Raw genomic sequence first — 19,134 nt, forward strand, 5'->3', positions numbered from 1 at the left:
AACTGGTTGAAGAGGGAAAATCTTATTGGAGCATATACATAGACAGGTAGTTCTGTCTTAGAGGTGCCTATTATTGGAATTGATAAGAAGACCCTTTCTTTTCCAATTAATGAAGTATTAAACATCAGCTTGCCCATCCAAGCCACTGGCTGAGGTATTTGGGGAGGGGAAGAAGGTGGTATAGAAGATGGGAGAGTAGGGAAAGGCAAGGGTCCCTGCTCTTAGGGTAGAAAATTCCTGAAGCCTGTTATTTGAACTTTGAACTCTGAAATCATTGGTGGCAGGGTTCAGTCACTGACAGCACAAGTTCGCTAAATCACTTCAAGAGTGGAATGATTTCAAAAGCCCTGGTCTCAGAAGGTTAAACTTTCGTACTGGGCCAGTGGTTCACTTTAAAACATAAAACAAAACAAATTTTTTTTTAATCCTAAGAATTAACTAATACCCAAATGCTGTCTTGAATCATGAGATCCATCATTCTTGGCATCATTTAGGTCTGCATCTAGAACTGCATTGTAAAATCTTTTTAGGCATGTGTTAGGTTTCTGTGAAAATTTTGTTTAAATGTAAACTTAATACCACATTGTTAGTTTTTGACTTAATAAAACTATAGAATTATAATACTTAGAAAAACCAAAAACAAATGAGTGGATAAACAAATTGTGCTATATCCATGCCAAGGAATACTCTTTGGCAACAAAAAGGAACAAATATTGTGGTAAATGAAAGAAGCCAGATACAAAATAATATTTGCTATTTGATTCCATTTATGTGAAATTTTAGAAAAAACAAAACTTTTCTAGTGAAAGGGATCAGTGGTTTCCTGGGGTCAAGTTTACTGAATAGTGATTGGGAAAGAGCATGAGGAATTATGGAGAGTAAAGGAAATATTCTATACCTTGATTGTGGTGGTGGTTACACAGATACATTTTTTCTTCTTTTTTTTTCTTTTAAAGATTTTATTTACTTATTTGACAGAGAGTGATAGAAAGAGTGAGAGAGCACAAGTAGGGGGAGAGGCAGAGGGAGAAGCAGGGCTCCCCGCGGAGCAGGGAGCCCAATGTGAGACTCGATCCCAGGACCCTGGGATCATGACCTGAGCCGAAGGCAGACACCTAACTGACTGAGCCACCCAGGCGCCCCAGATACATATTTTTTCTACCTGTGTTAAACTATACACTTAAAATAGGTACAGCTTATTTCATGTAAATTGTACATCAAAATAATAATTTTAAAAAGCAAATAACAGTATAATTAGCATTATAAACATTTCAAAGTAATCTGGGCTATTTAATTATTTTAAGAAGAGATCAATTAAGGCTAGAATATCTAAAGAGTATGTATTAATAGATTACTTGGACAATCTCCTTTGGTTATCTACTTCTCATTCACATTTTAAATAATAAAATGCCAGAACACCTACATTTCAAATTCACCAGAAATAATTGCTTTTACAAATCATAGTGATGTTCATTATTAGTAAGAGCAAATAACTAGATTTGGCAGGCATTCTGTCACCCACTTTTATGAGAAAAAGACACATAACTGGCCAGTAAATTTATTTCCAGGATTTATTCAGAAAAGTACCTTTAACTTAATTTAATAAGATGGTTACAAATTCATCCCAATCTCCTGGTATCTTCAGGTTGAAAATATGATCATAATTTTTATTATAAGTCATTGTAAAATATTGGTCTTAGCAGAGAGTTATGCTTAGTACGTTTTATTACATTTTAATTCTTTGAAAATTCACAATGTATTTGACAGTCTTTCAGTTAGCCAAAAAAAATCTGTAAAAACAGAGTCCCCTTCTCAAAATATTCATGATAAGTTGTATTCTCTTCTACTGAACAAATACAATTAATTGCCAAAGGTGAAGTATTTTTAGTAATCCAATGAACTAATTTCATAATTATCCATTAATTTTCACAGTTTTCTTTTTTTTTTAAAGATTTTATTTATTTGAGAGAGAGAGAGAGAGAGAGAAAGCACATGAGATGGGGGAGGGTCAGAAGGAGAAGCAGACTCCCCGCCGAGCAGGGAGCCGATGTGGGACTCGATCCTGGGACTCCAGGATCATGACCTGAGCCGAAGGCAGTCGTTTAACCAACTGAGCCACCCAGGCGCCCAATTTTCACAGTTTTCAGCTTCCTAACTTTTAAAATTCTTCTCTGGGTTCTTAATTAAATGATTTGCTTCTTAGGAGGTTTATATAGTGAATACTGTTGTAATCTATTTGCTGTACAAATACTCATTGAGTTAGTTGAAACAATGTTCTTCATTTGAGGAACCTGGACCAAAAAACATTTTTTTCTATGGAGTCAGGATGATAGCTGCAGATAACAGAGAATCCTGATTTAGACAGACTTGAGCAAAAAGGAAGCAAGAAATCTAGGAGTGGGACAGTTTTAAGCACAGCATGATAGGATTCCAGTTACATTTTTAACAAGTTTTATTTATTTCAGTAATCTCTACACCCAACAAGGGACTTGAACTCATGACTCTAAGATCAAGAGCCACATGCTCCCCCAACTGAGCCAACCAGGTGCCCCCCAGTTATGTTATTTTTAATTTTCTAGATTTTATGCTCTGTCATATGTTGGTAACAGGATGGCTGCTGCACAGCCAGGGACAGTTCTGGCCAGTGGCAGAAAAGGACCGTCTCTTCCCTGTGAATGATGAAGCCTTTCCCAGAAGACCTTTCTCATATCTTATCTCAGAACTAGATTATGTGCCTACTCCCAAACTGACAAGAGGCATGGGACCATCATGATTGACCTAGATCAGTCAAGGTAACTGTAGTCTACCTTGAGTCCAAAGCGGTAAAAGTGAACCTCTAAACAAAATCAGGACAAGGATGAGGCAAAAAATGAATATTGTGTAGGCCACTAAGAGAATTGCTACAAATGTGAAGAGATTTTCTTATTTTATTTCCTGAGGTCAGTATAAGGTTAGTGCTCTGGTAGCAAAAACAGTTTTATTTGGAAATTTCCTTTTCTAGAATTACACATTCTTTTTTTTAATTTAATTTAATTTAATTTCTAAGATAGGATAGGCTTAATCATGTTTAAGTGCCAGTAGGAAAAATCTCATTGAAAAGGAATAGCTGAATATATATGAAAGAGAAGAAATGATGGATAATATATACTACTTTATTTTATTTTTTTAAAGATTTTATTTATTTTTGACAGAGAGAGAGAATGTAGAAGCTGGGGAAGCAGCAGGCAGAGGGAGAGGGAGAAGCAGGCTCCCCGCTGAGCGAGGAGCCCAATGTGGGCCTTGATCCTAGGACCCTGGGATCATGACCTGAGCCGAAGCCTCAGACTTAACGACTGAGCCACCCAGGCGCCCCTAATATATACCACTTTAAAAGTTGAGAGCAAACATAATTGAAAGCATAGGTGCAATATTGGTCTTAGATAGGAGCATAGACTCTTCCAACTAGTGGGAAAAGGAGAGAATAGGTATAGAAAGAGGTAGGCTTGTAGTCTGCCAAAAATAAATAGGGAAGTGAAGGAGGGGAGGCCGGGCAGAGAGCAGAGGTGGTTTGAAATATTCATTATGGTAAGTAGAGGAGCTATTTGACCAAACAAATGAAATAGAAATGACTGGGCAGTATTGAGGGACCATGGAGTTTGGTGACTATGAATAATACTAATGCTGATGTGGTCATTTGTGTGATTTCTTCAGGAGCGCCAAGATTCTTGGTGTGTGCATAGCACATGGATAGTAAGCATCAGCCAGGGCTAGGATTTTTGTAGCAGAAGTTATCCATGAGGGGCGCCTGGCTGGCTCAGTCTTTAAGCATCTGCCTTCGGCTCAGGTCATGATCCCAGGATCCTGGGATCGAGCCACACTTTGGGCTCCCTGCTCCGCAGGAAGCCTGCTTCTCCCTCTCCCACTCCCCCTGCTTGTGTTCCCTCTCTTGCTGTCTCTCTTTCTGTCAAAAAATAAATAAAAAAATCTTAAAAAAAAAAAAAGAAGTTATCCATGAATGAAGAAGAATGACTAGAGTGAAGGAAGATGGTGTAGTTGAATGTCAGGTTGTTTTGTTTGTTCAGTAAGAGAGTTGGAGAGAAATCTTGAAATAACATTGTAACACCCCTTCCCACCTTCCCATCCTCTCCGAACACTGAGATTGTAGTATGAGAGAATAAAATCCCAGCATTTGAGAGAGTCCTGAGGAAATTAGTGAATTCAGGGGAAAGCCTGTTTTCCTTTAAAAGAGCTTGAGGGCCCAGTCCATTTTGTTGCTTAGGGGAAGCATTTGTAGATTGCATAATGCAAAGACCCTCTTGCTGTAGTGTGAAAGCAGCTGCAGAAAATATACAAATGAAGAGTATAGCTGTTTTCCAAGAAAATTTTATTTATGGGCACTGAAATATTAATTTTAACATGACAAAACACTCTTCTTTTCATTTTTTTTTAACATTTAAAATTGTACAAATTATTCTTAGCCCATAGGCCATACAGAAACAGGTTGTGGCCAGAATTAGCCCATGGTGTATAGGTTGCTGACCCTTGCCACAGATCTTTTGAAAACAGTTTATGGGGAAGTGTAAATCAGGGCTTATACTTCTGGATGTTAACATATAAAACATATGATAAAAACATACTTTGAGGAGAAGGGCCTTGTTGGATCTAATGACTTGTTGATTTGGCTCACTTGGCCAGCGGTGATGTTGAGCTCTCTCACCTGGACTGGGGTAGTGGCAAGCCAAACCCAGAGGCTCTAGACTGTGTAACCACACCACCTCCACTCCAGAAACTGTAAACTTTGCACCAGATATGCCCACGGGTAAACAGATTAAACTAAAAAGAATTTGTAGAAAATCTCTTCCCAGCTGCTAGTCAAAGAGTCTGGTTTTACAGCATGATGGTTTTAAATTTCAGATCAGAAGGGTTCTCTACAACCTATGCTGTAAGAAATTAACAAAATGTGAATTTGTAAAAAATAATATTTTAACAAGCTTAACAGGTATAGATGAATGGAAATGGTGTTTTAATTAACCTTAATATTACAGCAAGATGACACTGTTAAATATTTTCCATTGTGAATTATAAGAATGACCTTACAAGTGGAGGCTTCATTTCAGGGCTTTTGACAGAAATTTATATTGATACTAATTCATACCACTGATAATGTACTCTGAGAAAATGATTCCTGAAGGTTGGCATTGCTTAAACACAGCAAGGATCTTTCATCCTGAAAGTATGATAGAATGACAGTGTTGCTGATGCATTATAAATTTCTAGTATCTGATTTTCTAATGGCAGTTTTTAAACTCATTTTACTCTTAAAATTTGGCTTGCACAAACACTTTTAGTGATATTTTGGCACAATGAAAAGAGGGATCTTAGAGTTAGAAAGCTGTATAATTTTACTTGACTGATTTTTTTAAATACAAAGGCAGCAGTATTTGAAATAATTTTTAAAATCATTGAAGTTTTAGCTGAAATAAATGGGACCATCTTTAAATAGCTCACATTTTACTTAGTTTAATTGGTAAATTATAACTGTGGAGGAGGGTATTTAGATATTTGAACCTTCACTAGTAATTAGAGAATATAATTTGTACCAAAGGGCTTCAATGAACTTTTAAATAATAGATTTGTAATATTAAGAAGTTGAGAACTAAACATAAAGAATGGAAAGATCAAGAATATGGGTAACCAAGGAGGAGGCTCTGTGGAACCAAACGTAGATTCTTAAGTGTTGAGAGATGACTAGCTAAGAAAGAATGTGTAGTGAATCGTCTCCTGTTAATATTTCTGTCAAAGAGGGTGGTGGTGGTAGCAAAAGGATAATCCTTGGAGACAAAGTCACATGGACCTAAGTGACCAATAGGAGAATTTTGCTAGTCAGAGACGAACTGTGTCAATAAAGTATTTTTAAAAACACAAGGGTGGATCCCATGCCAATGTCAGTATGTTCCACTCCCCTTTCTGTCTAAAGTCACAGACAAAACTCCAATTTCTTCTGATAACTTCTCTCTTATATTTTGAATATTGCTTTACAAGCATTTTTAGTAAAGGTTTCTGCCCATGGATAGGAGTCCTAGGTGAACTTATGTGTAGTAATCACTAAAGAGATTGACCCAAAAGAGTGGGAAGGAAGGCAGGAAGAGTAACATTTAGAGTCACCAGCGTTATTACCTTATATTATTGGGTGGCAAGGACCAGTCCCAGCCATGGGGCTATTCCGACTTAGATATTCCAAGGGAGTATTGTGTCTGACTTGTGAGAACACATGGAGTTGGTCAGGAATTGAACTCCTGCACTGATACCCTCTAAATAGGCAGATTGGAGGTCATGGATTGGCTCCATATGATAGAGTTTATAGTACTTGTGAAATACACAGCAAGAACGTTGTTATTTAGGTAAAGCATTGATATTGTGACTATTTCCCTCATAAATTAGAGGGTCCAAGATTATTCCTGTAACTTCATTCTTAGTCATAAACAGATATGCCTTCCTGATTTTGAGAAAAAGAGCAGCAATATATAGTTTCTGAAAAATTGCCCAAAACGGGATTGCAGCTAGCTGCAAGAAACACACACAATCCTGTAAATGCCTGTGGGACTATGTGGCTCATGAGAACATTATTGGTCATGTGTAGGGGTAGAATAAAGGCTGAGAACCTCTGATGTAATCCAGTAAAGGCCAATTTGTCAAATTAAATTAGTCAATTAGATATTTGCCTTTTAAATGGAACACATATCACTTGATATAGCAACTAGATAAAGCATATTAGTCACAATGTTTGAAAGTTGTTCTCCAGACTGAAAGGAAAGTACAACTTTGTCTTTATAAACACATGAAGCTCTTTAAATATGTTAGTTGTCACAAAGAAAATGAGTTGGTTGGGCTAGGACCAGGATTAGTTTCCAATTTTAAAGTAAGGATAGGGGCGCCTGGCTGGCTTAGTTGGTTAAGCATCGGACTCTTAATTTCAGCTCAAATCATGATCTCAGGGTCATGGATCCAGCCCCATGTTGGCCTTCCCCCTCTCTGGTCTGCTTGAGATTCTCTCTCTCTCTCCCTCTGCCCCTCCCCCCACTCAGGCACACTAGCTCTCTTTCTCTCTAAAAATAAGTAAATAAATCTTTAAGGTAAGGATAAAATTGGGCAGAACTAGAGGCAGTGTGGTAACAGCAATGGAAAGATGTTCTTTTTACTATGTAATCATGTAATGCATATCATCCTTCAATAGTTTAGGTTATGCAAAAGCAGTAGTACATTATAGCCATTAATAGTGAAAATGGAAGACAAAGTATTTTCAATTTGGATTTGGAATGTATTATATACTTCTTTTAAAAATTTTTATTTTATTTATTTTATTTTTTAAGTTGGCTCCATGCCCAGCATGGAGCCCAACGTGGGGCTTGAACTCACAACCCTGAGATCAAGACCTGGGCTAAGATCAAGAGTTGGATGCCTAACTGACTGAGCCACCCCAGTGCCCTTGAAGATTTTCTTTTTTTTTTTTAAAGATTTTATTTATTTATTTGAGAGAGAGAGAATGAGAGATAGAGAGCACGAGAGGGAAGAGGGTCAGAGGGAGAAGCAGACTCCCTGCTGAGCAGGGAGCCCGATGTGGGGCTCGATCCCGGGACTCCAGGATCATGACCTGAGCCGAAGGCAGTCGCTTAACAAACTGAGCCACCCAGGCGCCCAAGATTTTCTTATTAAGTAATCTCTACACCCAATGTGGGGCTTGAACTCACAATCCCAAGATCAAGAGTTGCATGTCCTACCAATTAAGCCACCCAGGCGCCCCTATTATACACTTGTAAATGGATATAGTGATTCATGTTTTGGGAGTCACTTCCAAAAACCTAATAAAACTTGCATGAGGTTACTTGATACTCTCCAGCACCCTTTGTTACTTTAATTTTTTTTCATGCTGTGAGTAGAATTTTCCTCTAACTGATGTGTGTTTTAAGTCTTCACTGATGTTGAAAAGGTCATTGTTACAAGGTCTATATCAAGACAGATCAAGATATTACAATATTGAGAAAACAGGGGAACCTGGGTGGCTCAGTTGGTTGAATATCCGACTCTTGATTTCAGCTGGGGTCCTGATCTCAGGGTCATGGGATTGAACCCCATGTTAGGCTCCATGCTGGGTGTGGGGCCTGCTTAGGTTTCTCTCTCTCCCTCTGCTCCTCCCCCCACTTCTCTTTCTCTAGCTCCCTAAAGTAAATAAATAAATCTTTAAAAAAATAAAGTAAAATAAAATAAAAAAATATCGAGAAAACAACTTTACCATATTAGAAACCATTACAAGAAGTTCTTGAGATTCAGGCTCATGGGAAACCTTGAAATGTGTTTTTTTAATTCCACTTATTTAGTACCCAAACAACATAAGTTATCAAGTTGAACTGTGATCAGACTATATTTATAATTGACTTTAGGACAATTGGAAAGAATTTAAAACCCAAAGAAAGTACCTTAAGACCTAATTTATTTACTTTTATTTATTTTTTAAATTTATTTTATTATGTTAATCACCATACATTACATCATTAGTTTTTGATGTAGTGTTCCATGATTCATTGTTTGCGTATAACACCCAGTGCTCCATTCAGTCCGTGCCCTCTTTAATACCCATCACCAGGCTAACCCACCCCCCTCCTCTCCCTCCCCTCTAAAACCCTCAGTTTGTTTCTCAGAGTCCATAGTCTCTCATGGTTCATCTCCCCCTCCGATTTCCCCACCCTTCATTTTTCCCTTCCTACTATCATTTTTTTTTCTTTTTAACATATAATGTATGATTTGTTTCAGAGATACAGGTCTGTGATTCAACAGTCTTACACAATTCACAGCGCTCACCATAGCACATACCCTCCCCAATTTTTATTTATTTATTATTTTTAATTGAAGTATAGTTGACGTATTTGTTTCAGGTGTACAATATAGTGATTCAACAATTATATACAATACAAAATGCTTGCCATGATAAACATAGTTGCCATCTGTCACCATACAATATTATTATAATTGTATTAACTATATGCTGTACTTTTCATTCCTGTGACTTACTTATTTTATAGCTGGAAGTTTGTACCCCTTAGTCTCCTTCACCTATTTTGCCCATCTGCCCACCTTTCCTCCCTTGGGCAGCCCCTAGTTTGTTCTCTATATTCATAAATGTGTTTCTCTTTGTTATTATTGTTGTCTGTTTGTTACTTGTTTTGTATTCTAGATTACACATACAAGTGAAATTATATATTTGTCTTTGTCTGACTTATTTTGCTTAGCATAATACTCATTTGGTCCATCCATGTTGTTAGGAATGGCAAGATTGCATTCTTTTTTTATGGCTGAGTAATATTTCATTGTATATACATACCGGATCTTTATCCATTCATCCACTGATGGATACTTGGGTTGCTTCTATATCTTGGCTTGTGAATAATGCTGCAATAAACATAGTGGTGCATATATCTTTTCAAATTCATGTTTTCATTTTCCTTGGGTAGATACTCAGAAGTGGAATTACTGGATTGTATGGTACTTATATTTTTAGTTAGTTTTTTTTTAAGATTTTATTTATTTATTTGACAGAGAGAGACATAGCGAGAGAGGGAACATAAGCAGGGGGAGTGGGAGAGGGAGAAGTAGGCTTCCTGCCGAGCAGGGAGCCCAATGTGGGGCTCAATCCCAGGACCCTGGGATCATGACCTGAGCTGAAGGCAGATGCTTAATGACTGAGCCACCCAGGCACCCCTAGTTTTAGTTTTTTGAGGAATCTCCATACTGTTTTCCAATTTACATGTGCACCAGTTTATGTTCGCATGAACAGCATGCAAAGGTTCCCTTTTCCCCACATCCCTGCCAACACTTACTATGTCTTGTCTTTTTTATCCTATTCATTCTGACTGGTATTAGGTGATATCTCCTTGTGGTTTTGATTTGCATTTCCCTGATGATTAGTGATGTTGAGCATCTTTTCATGTGTCTGTGGCCATCTATATATCTTCTTGGGAAAAACGTCTATTCAGGTCCTCTGCCCATTTTAATAGTATTATTTGGTTTTTTGGGGTGTTCCCTTGTATGAATTCTTTATATATTTTGGATATTAGCCCATTGTTGGAAATATCCTTTGCAATTCCTTTCCCATTCAGTGGGTTGCCTTTTCATTTTGTTGATGATTTCCTTCACTTTTTAGTTTGATGTAGTCCCAGTCATTTATTTTTCCTTTGCTTCCCTTATCTGAGGAGACATATCTAGAAAAATTTTGCTAAGATTGCTGTCCAAGAGGTTACTGTCTCTGTTTTCTTTTGGGAGTTTTATGGCTTCAGGTCTTATATTCAGGTCTTTACTCCATTTTGAGTTTATTTTTGGGTATGGTATAAGAAAGTGGTCCAGTTTCATTCTTTTGCATGTAGCTGTCCAGTTTCCCCAATACGTTTATTGAAGAGACTGTCTTTTCCCCAGTGTATATTCTCACCTCCTTTGTCATAAATTGTAGAAGTGTGGGATTATTTCTGGGTTCTCAACTCTGTTCCATTGGTCTATGTGTCTGTTTTTGCACCAGTGCTATACTATTTTGGTTATTATAGCTTTGTGATATAGTTTGAAATCTGGGAGTGTGATACCTCCAGCTTTGTTCTTCCTTCTCAAGACTGCTTTGGCTATTCCAGGTCTTTTGTGGTTCCATACAAATTTTACAATTATTTATTCTTGTTCTGTGAAATATACTATTGGTATTCTGATAAGGATTGCATTGAATCTATAGATTGCTTTGGGCAGTATGGGCATTTTAATGTTAATTCTTCCATTCCATTAAAACGATATATCTTTCCGTTTATTTGTGTTGATTAAAACCAAATTTAAAAGTAATATGCTCCCACTATAAATTAATGAAAAATATAGAAAATAGCAAGACTAGTATAAAAATTTCCCATAGTTCTAGCATTTATTAAATATAGTATAACCACTTTTTAATATTTGTTGCATCTTTCTCTTTTTTATTAATATTTGTGTGTTTTTTATTTTATTTTTTATATTTTTATTTATATTTTTAAATATAACATTTTTATTTATTATATTTTATTATTTATTTATTTATTTATTTTTTATATAATAAATGTTGGGCTTGACCTCAAGATCAAGAGTTGCATGCTCTTCTGGCTGAGCCAGCCAGGCACCCTTGTTTGTGTGTTTTTAAAGTAAAATTGTGATCTAATAATTTTAACTGCTTTTTTTTTCATATATTAGAAACATTTTCTAAATCATCATTTTTATTTTATAGTATAATTTTTATAGCCATTTAGTATAGAAAGGCCTTTTAATGTTTATTTGATTTAGCCAGAGCTTACTGTAATAAATTACTTATAGATTTTTTTCCCCCCTGGGTAGGTTTTGGATACTTGCACAGTGAGAATGAACCTAAATTCACCAGCCAGATATCTTTATGATTTGTATGGCAGAACAATTGAAGATATTTCAAAAGGTAAGTGACAAAAATCTTATAAACTCTATGATAACGTTTCAAAAGCCACTTGTATAATTTTGTTTTTACTTTATATATTTAAAAGGAAACAGCTATAATAAAAGTTTAGTTTTAATATGGATAAATATGTCATTCTTAATACAAAAGGAAATTATGAAAGGGATTAAGGTTTGAGGAATCTTTATTTCAGCATGTTTTGGTCCATTTGGTCTTCTATCACAAAAATACCATATGCTGGGTGGCTTGAACAACAAACATTTACTTCTTATATTCATGAAGTCCAAGTCCAAGATCAAGTCCAAGATTCATTGTCTGTTGGGGGTCCCTTAACTGATTTGTAGATTGCTATTTTCTCACTGTGTCCTTATTGGTGGAAAGGGCAAGGGTGCCCTCTGGGGTCTCTTGTATAAGGACACGAATTTCATTCATGAGGGCTCCACCCTTATGACCCAATTACCTCCAAATACCATCACATTAGGTTTCAACATTTAAATTTTGGCGGGACATAAACATTCAGCCTATAGCACAGCTCAAGTTTAGATTTAAAAAAAATCATGAGTATTTTAACTTTAGTAAGCCATCACTTAATGAATGAAAGCAGTTGATAAATTTTCATAATTTAACAGGTCTTTTCTATGGTATACAGCTTTTAGAAGAGAAAACTGAGAAATCATACTGCTGTGTTCCCAGATATTTTTTAATTGTTTTGGGTAACTTCTAGAGGTTTTCAAAAGTTATGAAATGTGTTTTAAAACAATTTCATTGTATGTCTTTGTCAATCTGTATTTCTAAAAACACTGATTTGCTAGTCTCTAAAAGCAAAATGTACCATGAATTCTGTATTTGTACCGCTATTAAATTACTATTAGTAGTAATTGCTACTGTTATTTACTTTTTACTTTTTTAAATTTACTTTTTATTGCCTTAGTAGTAATTACTATTACTTTAGTAGTGTTACTATTAGCACTACTAAATGTACTACTGTTAAAATCCTATCACTTCATTGAAGCCTTAACTCCATATGCCTGAAGAGGGCCAAAATATTAAGTGGCATACTTAAACTGCAAGGCTAGATCCAAAAAGCTTTAAGTCTTTTTAGGATATGACTATGCTTATATTTATTTCTAATATCCTTGCTTGTACTGTATAAAAGCAAACCGTTACTGGCTTTATCATCTTAATACTGTTGAGTGGCTACTGGGGCGCCTGGGTGGCTCAGAGGGTTAAGCATCTGCCTTCAGCTCAGGTCATGATCTCAGTGTCCTGGGATCCAGTCCCACATCCCGCTCTCTGCTCAGCGGGGAATCTGCCTCGCCCTCTGTGCTCACGTGTGCTCTCTCTCTCTCAAATAAATAAGTCAATAAAATGTTTAAAAAAATACTATTGAGTGACTACTATTATATTTTGATACTTATTGTTACAACTCTTAAATTATTTTTCTGCCAGGGATGATATGTGTGTTTGTGTATTTAGAAAGTAAATCAATTTTTTCTTGGTCATTTCTAATATGTGTGTTAGATATGATACTTATTTTTCATTTTATTAGGAGTTTTTATCTGAAGACGTCCAAGCTTCTGTAGACATACCCATTATCTAGCTAGTTATTTACCTGTAAGACATATGTAACATAGGGAATACTTCCTTATGGTCTTTTGTTGGGGGGTGGATACAGATGGTATCATTATTGAAGTTTATTTCTTCTTTCTTGCAGTCTCCCCTTATCACACTGGCTAAAATGATCTTTATGATCAATAATATTATATAATCACTCTTAAACTTGCATTAATAAAATAAATAACTAACATGTTTTCTTAAGACCCTATCTAGCTTTGAATTATTTCCAGTTCACCAGGAATTAAAAAATTGTTTTTGAATAAATCGTTAGAATTAAAATATAAGGAATCCTGGTTAAAGGGAAAGATTTATATTTAGAAAGTTGATTTTTTCCTCCTCCCAAATGTGGTATAACAGAATTACTTATCAAAACATAAAAGCTCTGACTCTGAGGTGTGATGCTTCATGAATGCCAGAGGCATTCAGATTTGTGCCTCATGCTTCACGTGTCCCAGAAGTGTGCTATTATCACATTTTAATGCATGCCTTGCCCTGTGTTTTTGCATACTTATAAAAGCTTATGCCAGCTGAAATTAGCCTATGCAACTACTAACATGTGGAAGCATAACAAGTTCACTAGACTTAACATACTCAAAGAAGCTAATCCTGTTGGAGGAACTTCCAGTCTGTAGCACCCTAGTCACTTAACATTAAATTTTTGCATTTCTTTTTTCTTTGTTTGTTAGTATAATTTGTGCATCAAATGATTGAAGTCCCTAAACTTTTATATTTGATGGTCTTCTGGACTTCAACTTGGAAAAGGTCAAGTGTTATGTGAAAGTTACCTTTTAATTTAAATAATCACTAATACTCTCATTTGATGTATGACTTGTTGTTTGCTTGTTTTATGTCAGATCAGAAAATCGTGTCTAATGTTAAGATCATAGCAATTACTTTTATTTATAAGGACAGATTAGAAGTGTAATTGTACCAAGGACTAAAAAGTAAAAGATACACAAAATGCTTCTTTTTTAGAATTAGATATACTTTGAAATGAGCCCAATTGACATGACACTAAACTTTATTATGTCTAGTGAAACCCTTAAAAACCCATGGGATTTGAAAATAGTTTATGTTTTTAGATTTCTAAACCGTAGAAGACTTTAACAAAGAAATTTATATTGTTATGTGTGGATAATTTTTTTAGTTATGGCTCCTACAGAGATCTATTCTTTCTAGGGTAGAAGAGAACTACCCACTGTGTAAAGATGCCATATTCCTATATGTGGTCAACAGGCTAGTACAGCATTTCTGCTAAAACATAATACAAAAAATGCATTCTGCAAAATCAATCCCATCAAAATTACAAGGCTATGAAAATAATAGGGTTGAGGAAGGTCATTCAAAATCTATGTACCTTTAAAACCAGAATACTAACTTAAATAATAATTAACTTAGGAGATACGGTGAACAGCCTGGATAGGTATCTTGGAGTGCTGCTTCAGAGGATATTAAAGCTGCACAAAAACAACAGAGGATGAGACAATGCAGATGGAAATCAACTGGAGGTTTGAGCCAGTTGGGCTTCCTTTAAGGAAGGCACAGGAGGAAGGAAAACTCCCAGAGTCCTGCAAGGAACCCCAGTGTTGCAGCCAAGATAAAGTCTTTTTTCTTTTCTGCCAAAAGATAGAATTCTACTCCTTCTCTGTTGGCCTCCTTTGCCTAGGAAAAAGCACATATTTACTAACCAAACTTCTATACCCTACTGACATCATTCCCCTATTGAGCTATTTGGTATTACAGAAGCACATAACAGTGGCAGAACACATGTAGATAGTGTCAGATTTTGGTAGATTTGTTTGAAAACCCTCTCATTCCCCCTAACATTTCCTAACTTTTTGTTCTCTTAACTTCTTTGGCTTAATTATTCCATTATGGTAAATCAGAGAAGTCACTCTGCCTCTTGAGGAAGGAGATCCTCAGTCTCTTAGGACCTATTATTCCAATAACCAAACCCAGCTCCTATGTGGATCCTTCTAGATCCTGGTGGGTAGTATGAAATTTACACTAGAAGATTCTGAAATGACTTAGAATATAATTAAATTAGCTCCAAGGCCATGCTACTGAACACTGAATGTTCACTTTCTATTCCATTTTATACCCCAAATTATACGTAATAGCACTGTCCAAAGTAGCTATCTAATCTCTGACACATTCTTCAGAGATTCTACAGTGCAATGAGATCAAATGACAGGATTAATGTATTTCAATCACAAAATTCCAGAAACATACCCTGAACTTGAATGTTAACTCATGTCCATTATGGAATTTTTGTGAAGAAATTAAATTCAAATAATAAAATTCCAAAGAAATGAAAATCCCAAATCTTTACATTTACACATAAGTGAATTCCAAAACCAAATAATCTTAGCTTTCTGAGTTAAAATCCAGGAAAAGTTCCAACTCCTCAACTTAAAATTCAAAGAAATTCAGCTCCTTAATTTTTATTCTTCCCAGTGTCAGCCAGATGACTTCTGGATGCCTAGATTGAACTGGAATTCCTCCAGCAACTACCTTCTGGGCTCCCACAGTGGGTGTCATCCCCTAGGACCTAAGAAGTTGAATTAAGTCTACACCAACTTTCTCAGGTGCCCTAATTCCAGTTAAACCGAAAGGTGATCACAACATCAGCTCCATACCCAGCACATTCAGAACATAAGCCAATCACCAGTTTCTAATGTGGCCATTCCAAGCAAAATGATGTTCCTAGGACCCTGTGTTTGGCATGATCCAGACCCAGGTGACTGTTGCCAAAGACCATCACAGAAACTAAGTGAAGAAAGGCAAGAGAAGACATTCTTCATGTCAGTCTTTCCACGATGCCAGTTGATTCATGCTGTTGAGTAGGGTCTGTGACATAGGACATACTCGTTGGGAAGCAATCTCCAATCAAGGCATTGAGGTTATAGTATTATGTATTTATATTTTGAGGGAAAAATTGACCAGTAACATTGTCTCCTCTCTAAAAAGAGGCTGCATAAAATGTTGGTTAAGTGTTCTGATTTTGGAGCCAGAGTTCAAATTCTAGTTACACCATCTACTGTATGACCTGAGACATGTTAATTAGTTTTTCTAATGGGTTAGTTTCTTCATCTATAAAATAGGGATGAAATTAATTACCTTAATACACTGTTGTAAGGATTAAGTGAATTATGTGGAAGTCCTTAGAACAAGTACATGACCCTTGGTAAGCATTATGTAACAATTTTTTAAAAATTTTTTATTGTTATGTTAATCACCATACATCATTAGTTCTTGATGTAGTGTTCCATGATTCATTGTTTGTGCATAACACCCAGTGCTCCACGCAGAATGTGCCCTCTTTAATACCCATCACCAGACTAACCCATCCCCCCACCCTCCACCCCTCTAGAACCCTCAGTTTGTTTTTCAGAGTCCATCGTCTCTCATGGTTCGTCTCCCCCTCCGACTTACTCCCCTTCATTCTTCCCCTCCTGCTATCTTCTTCTTTTTCTTTTTTCTTAACATATGTTGCATTCTTTGTTTCAGAAGTACAGATCTATGATTCAACAGTCTTGCACAATTCACAGCACTCACCATAGCACATACCCTCCCCAATGTCTATCACCCAGCCACCCAATCTCTCCCACCCCCACCACTCCAGCAACCCTCAGTTTGTTTCCTGAGATTAAGAATTCCTCATATCAGTGAGGTCATATGATACATGTCTTTCTCTGATTGACTAATTTCACTCAGCATAACACCCTCCAGTTCCATCCACGTCATTGCAAATGGCAAGATCTCATTCCTTTTGATGCCTGCATAATATTCCATTGTGTACATATACCACTTCTTTATCCATTCATCTGTCGATGGACATCTTGGCTCTTTCCACAGTTTGGCTATTGTGGACATTGCTGCTATAAACATTGGGGTGCACGTACCCCTTTGGATCCCTACATTTGTATCTTTGGGGTAAATACCCAGTAGTGCAATTGCTGGATCCTATGGTAGATCCATTTTCAACTGTTTGAGGAACCTCCATACTGTTTTCCAGAGGGGTTGCACCAGCTTGCATTCCCATCAACAGTGTAGGAGGGTTCCCCTTTCTCCGCATCCCCGCCAACATCTGTCGTTCCCTGACTTGTTAATTTTAGCCTTTCTGACTGGTGTGAGGCGGTATCTCATTGAGGTTTTGATTTGGATTTCCCTGATGCCGAGTGACGTTGAACACTTTTCCATGTGTCTATTGGCCATTTGGATGTCTTCTTTGGAAAAATGTCTGTTCATGTCGTCTGCCCATTTCTTGATTGGATTATTTGTTCTTTGGGTGTTGAGTTTGATAAGTTCTTTATAGATTTTGGATACTAGCCCTTTATCTGATATGTCATTTGCAAATATTTTCTCCCATTCTGTCGGTTGTCTTTTGGTTTTGTGGACTGTTTCCTCTGGTGTGCAAAAGCTTTTTATCTTGATGAAATCCCAATAGTTCATTTTTGCCCTTGCTTCCCTTGCCTTTGGCGATGTTTCTAGGAAGAAGTTGCTGCGGCTGAGGTCGAAGAGGTTGCTACCTGTTTTCTCCTTTAGGATTTTGATGGACTCCTGTCTCACGTTTAGGTCTTTCAACCATTTGGAGTCTATTTTTGTGTGTGGTGTAAGGAAATGGTCCAGTTTCATTCTTCTGCATGTGGCTGTCCAGTTTTCCCAACACCATTTGTTGAAGAGACTGGCTTTTTTCCATTGGACATTCTTTCCTGCTTTTTCGAAGATTAGTTGACCATAGAGTTGAGGGTCCATTTCTGGGCCCTCTATTCTGTTCCATTGATTGATGTGTCTGTTTTTGTGCCAGTACCATACTGTCTTGATGATGACAGCTTTGTAATAGAGCTGGAAGTCCGGATTTGGGATGCCGCCAGCTTTGCTTTTCTTTTTCAATATTCCTCTGGCTATTCGGGGTCTCTTCTGGTTCCATACAAATTTTAGGATTATTTGTTCCATTTCTTTGAAAAAAGTGGATGGTATTTTGATGGGGATTGCATTGAATGTGTAGATTGCTCTAGGTAGCATTGACATCTTCACAATGTTTGTTCTTCCAATCCATGAGCATGGAACGTTTTTCCATTTCTTTGTGTCTTCTTCAATTTCTTTCATGAGTATTTTATAGTTTTCTGAGTACTTATCCTTTGCCTCTTTGGTTAAATTTATTCCTAGGTATCTTATGGTTTTGGGTGCAATTGATTTGTCTCTCTTCTGTCTTGTTGTTGGTGTATAGGAATGCCACTGATTTCTGTGCATTGATTTTATATCCTGCTACTTGACTGAATTCCTGTATGAGTTCTAGCAGTTTTGGGGTGGAATCTTTTGGGTTTTCCACATACAGTATCATATCATCTGCAAAGAGTGAGAGTTTGACTTCCTCTTTGCCCATTTGGATGCCTTTGATTTCTTGTTGTTGTCTGATTGCTGTGGCTAGGACTTCTAATACTATGTTGAATAGCAGTGGTGAGAGTGGACATCCCTGCCGCGTTCCTGACGTTAGGGGAAAAGCTCTCAGCTTTTCCCCATTGAGAATGATATTCGCTGTAGGTTTTTCATAGATGGCTTTTATGATGTTGAGGTATGTACCCTCTATCCCTATACTCTGAAGAGTTTTGATCAAGAAAGGATGCTGTACTTTGTCAAATGCTTTTTCTGAATCTATTGAGAGGATCATATGATTCTTGTTCTTTCTTTTGTTAATGTATTGTATCACGTTGATTGATTTGCAGATGTTGAACCAGCCTTGCAGTCCAGGGATAAATCCCACTTGGTCATGGTGAATAATCCTTTTAATGTACTGTTGGATCCTACTGGCTAGTATTTTGGTGAGAATTTTTGCATCCATGTTCATCAAGGAAATTGGTCTGTAATTCTCCTTTTTGATGGGGTCTTTGTCTGGTTTTGGGATCAAGGTAATGGTAGCCTCATAAAATGAGTTTGGAAGTTTTCCTTCCATTTCTGTTTTTTGGGAGAGTTTCAGGAGAATAGGTATTAATTCTTCTTTAAATGTCTGATAGAATTACCCCTGGGAAACCATCTGGCTTTTGTTTGTTGGGAGA

General features: G+C 36.8%; 1 protein-coding gene across 1 annotated transcript in view; it reads left to right on the forward strand.

The window, feature by feature from the left end:
• DCDC1 (doublecortin domain containing 1) overlaps positions 1–19,134 on the forward strand; it is a 464,395-nt gene that overhangs the window by 66,572 nt on the left and 378,689 nt on the right. Inside the window, exon 8 of the mRNA XM_073904565.1 lies at positions 11,368–11,461. Within this exon, the coding sequence (XP_073760666.1) occupies positions 11,368–11,461 (94 nt within the window). The remainder of the gene's footprint in view (positions 1–11,367; positions 11,462–19,134) is intronic.

This window comes from Callorhinus ursinus, unplaced genomic scaffold (genome assembly GCF_003265705.2).
Source record: "Callorhinus ursinus isolate GAN/ISIS: 27379988/994484 unplaced genomic scaffold, GSC_fseal_2.0 scaffold21, whole genome shotgun sequence".
NCBI classification, from domain to species: domain Eukaryota; kingdom Metazoa; phylum Chordata; class Mammalia; order Carnivora; family Otariidae; genus Callorhinus; species Callorhinus ursinus.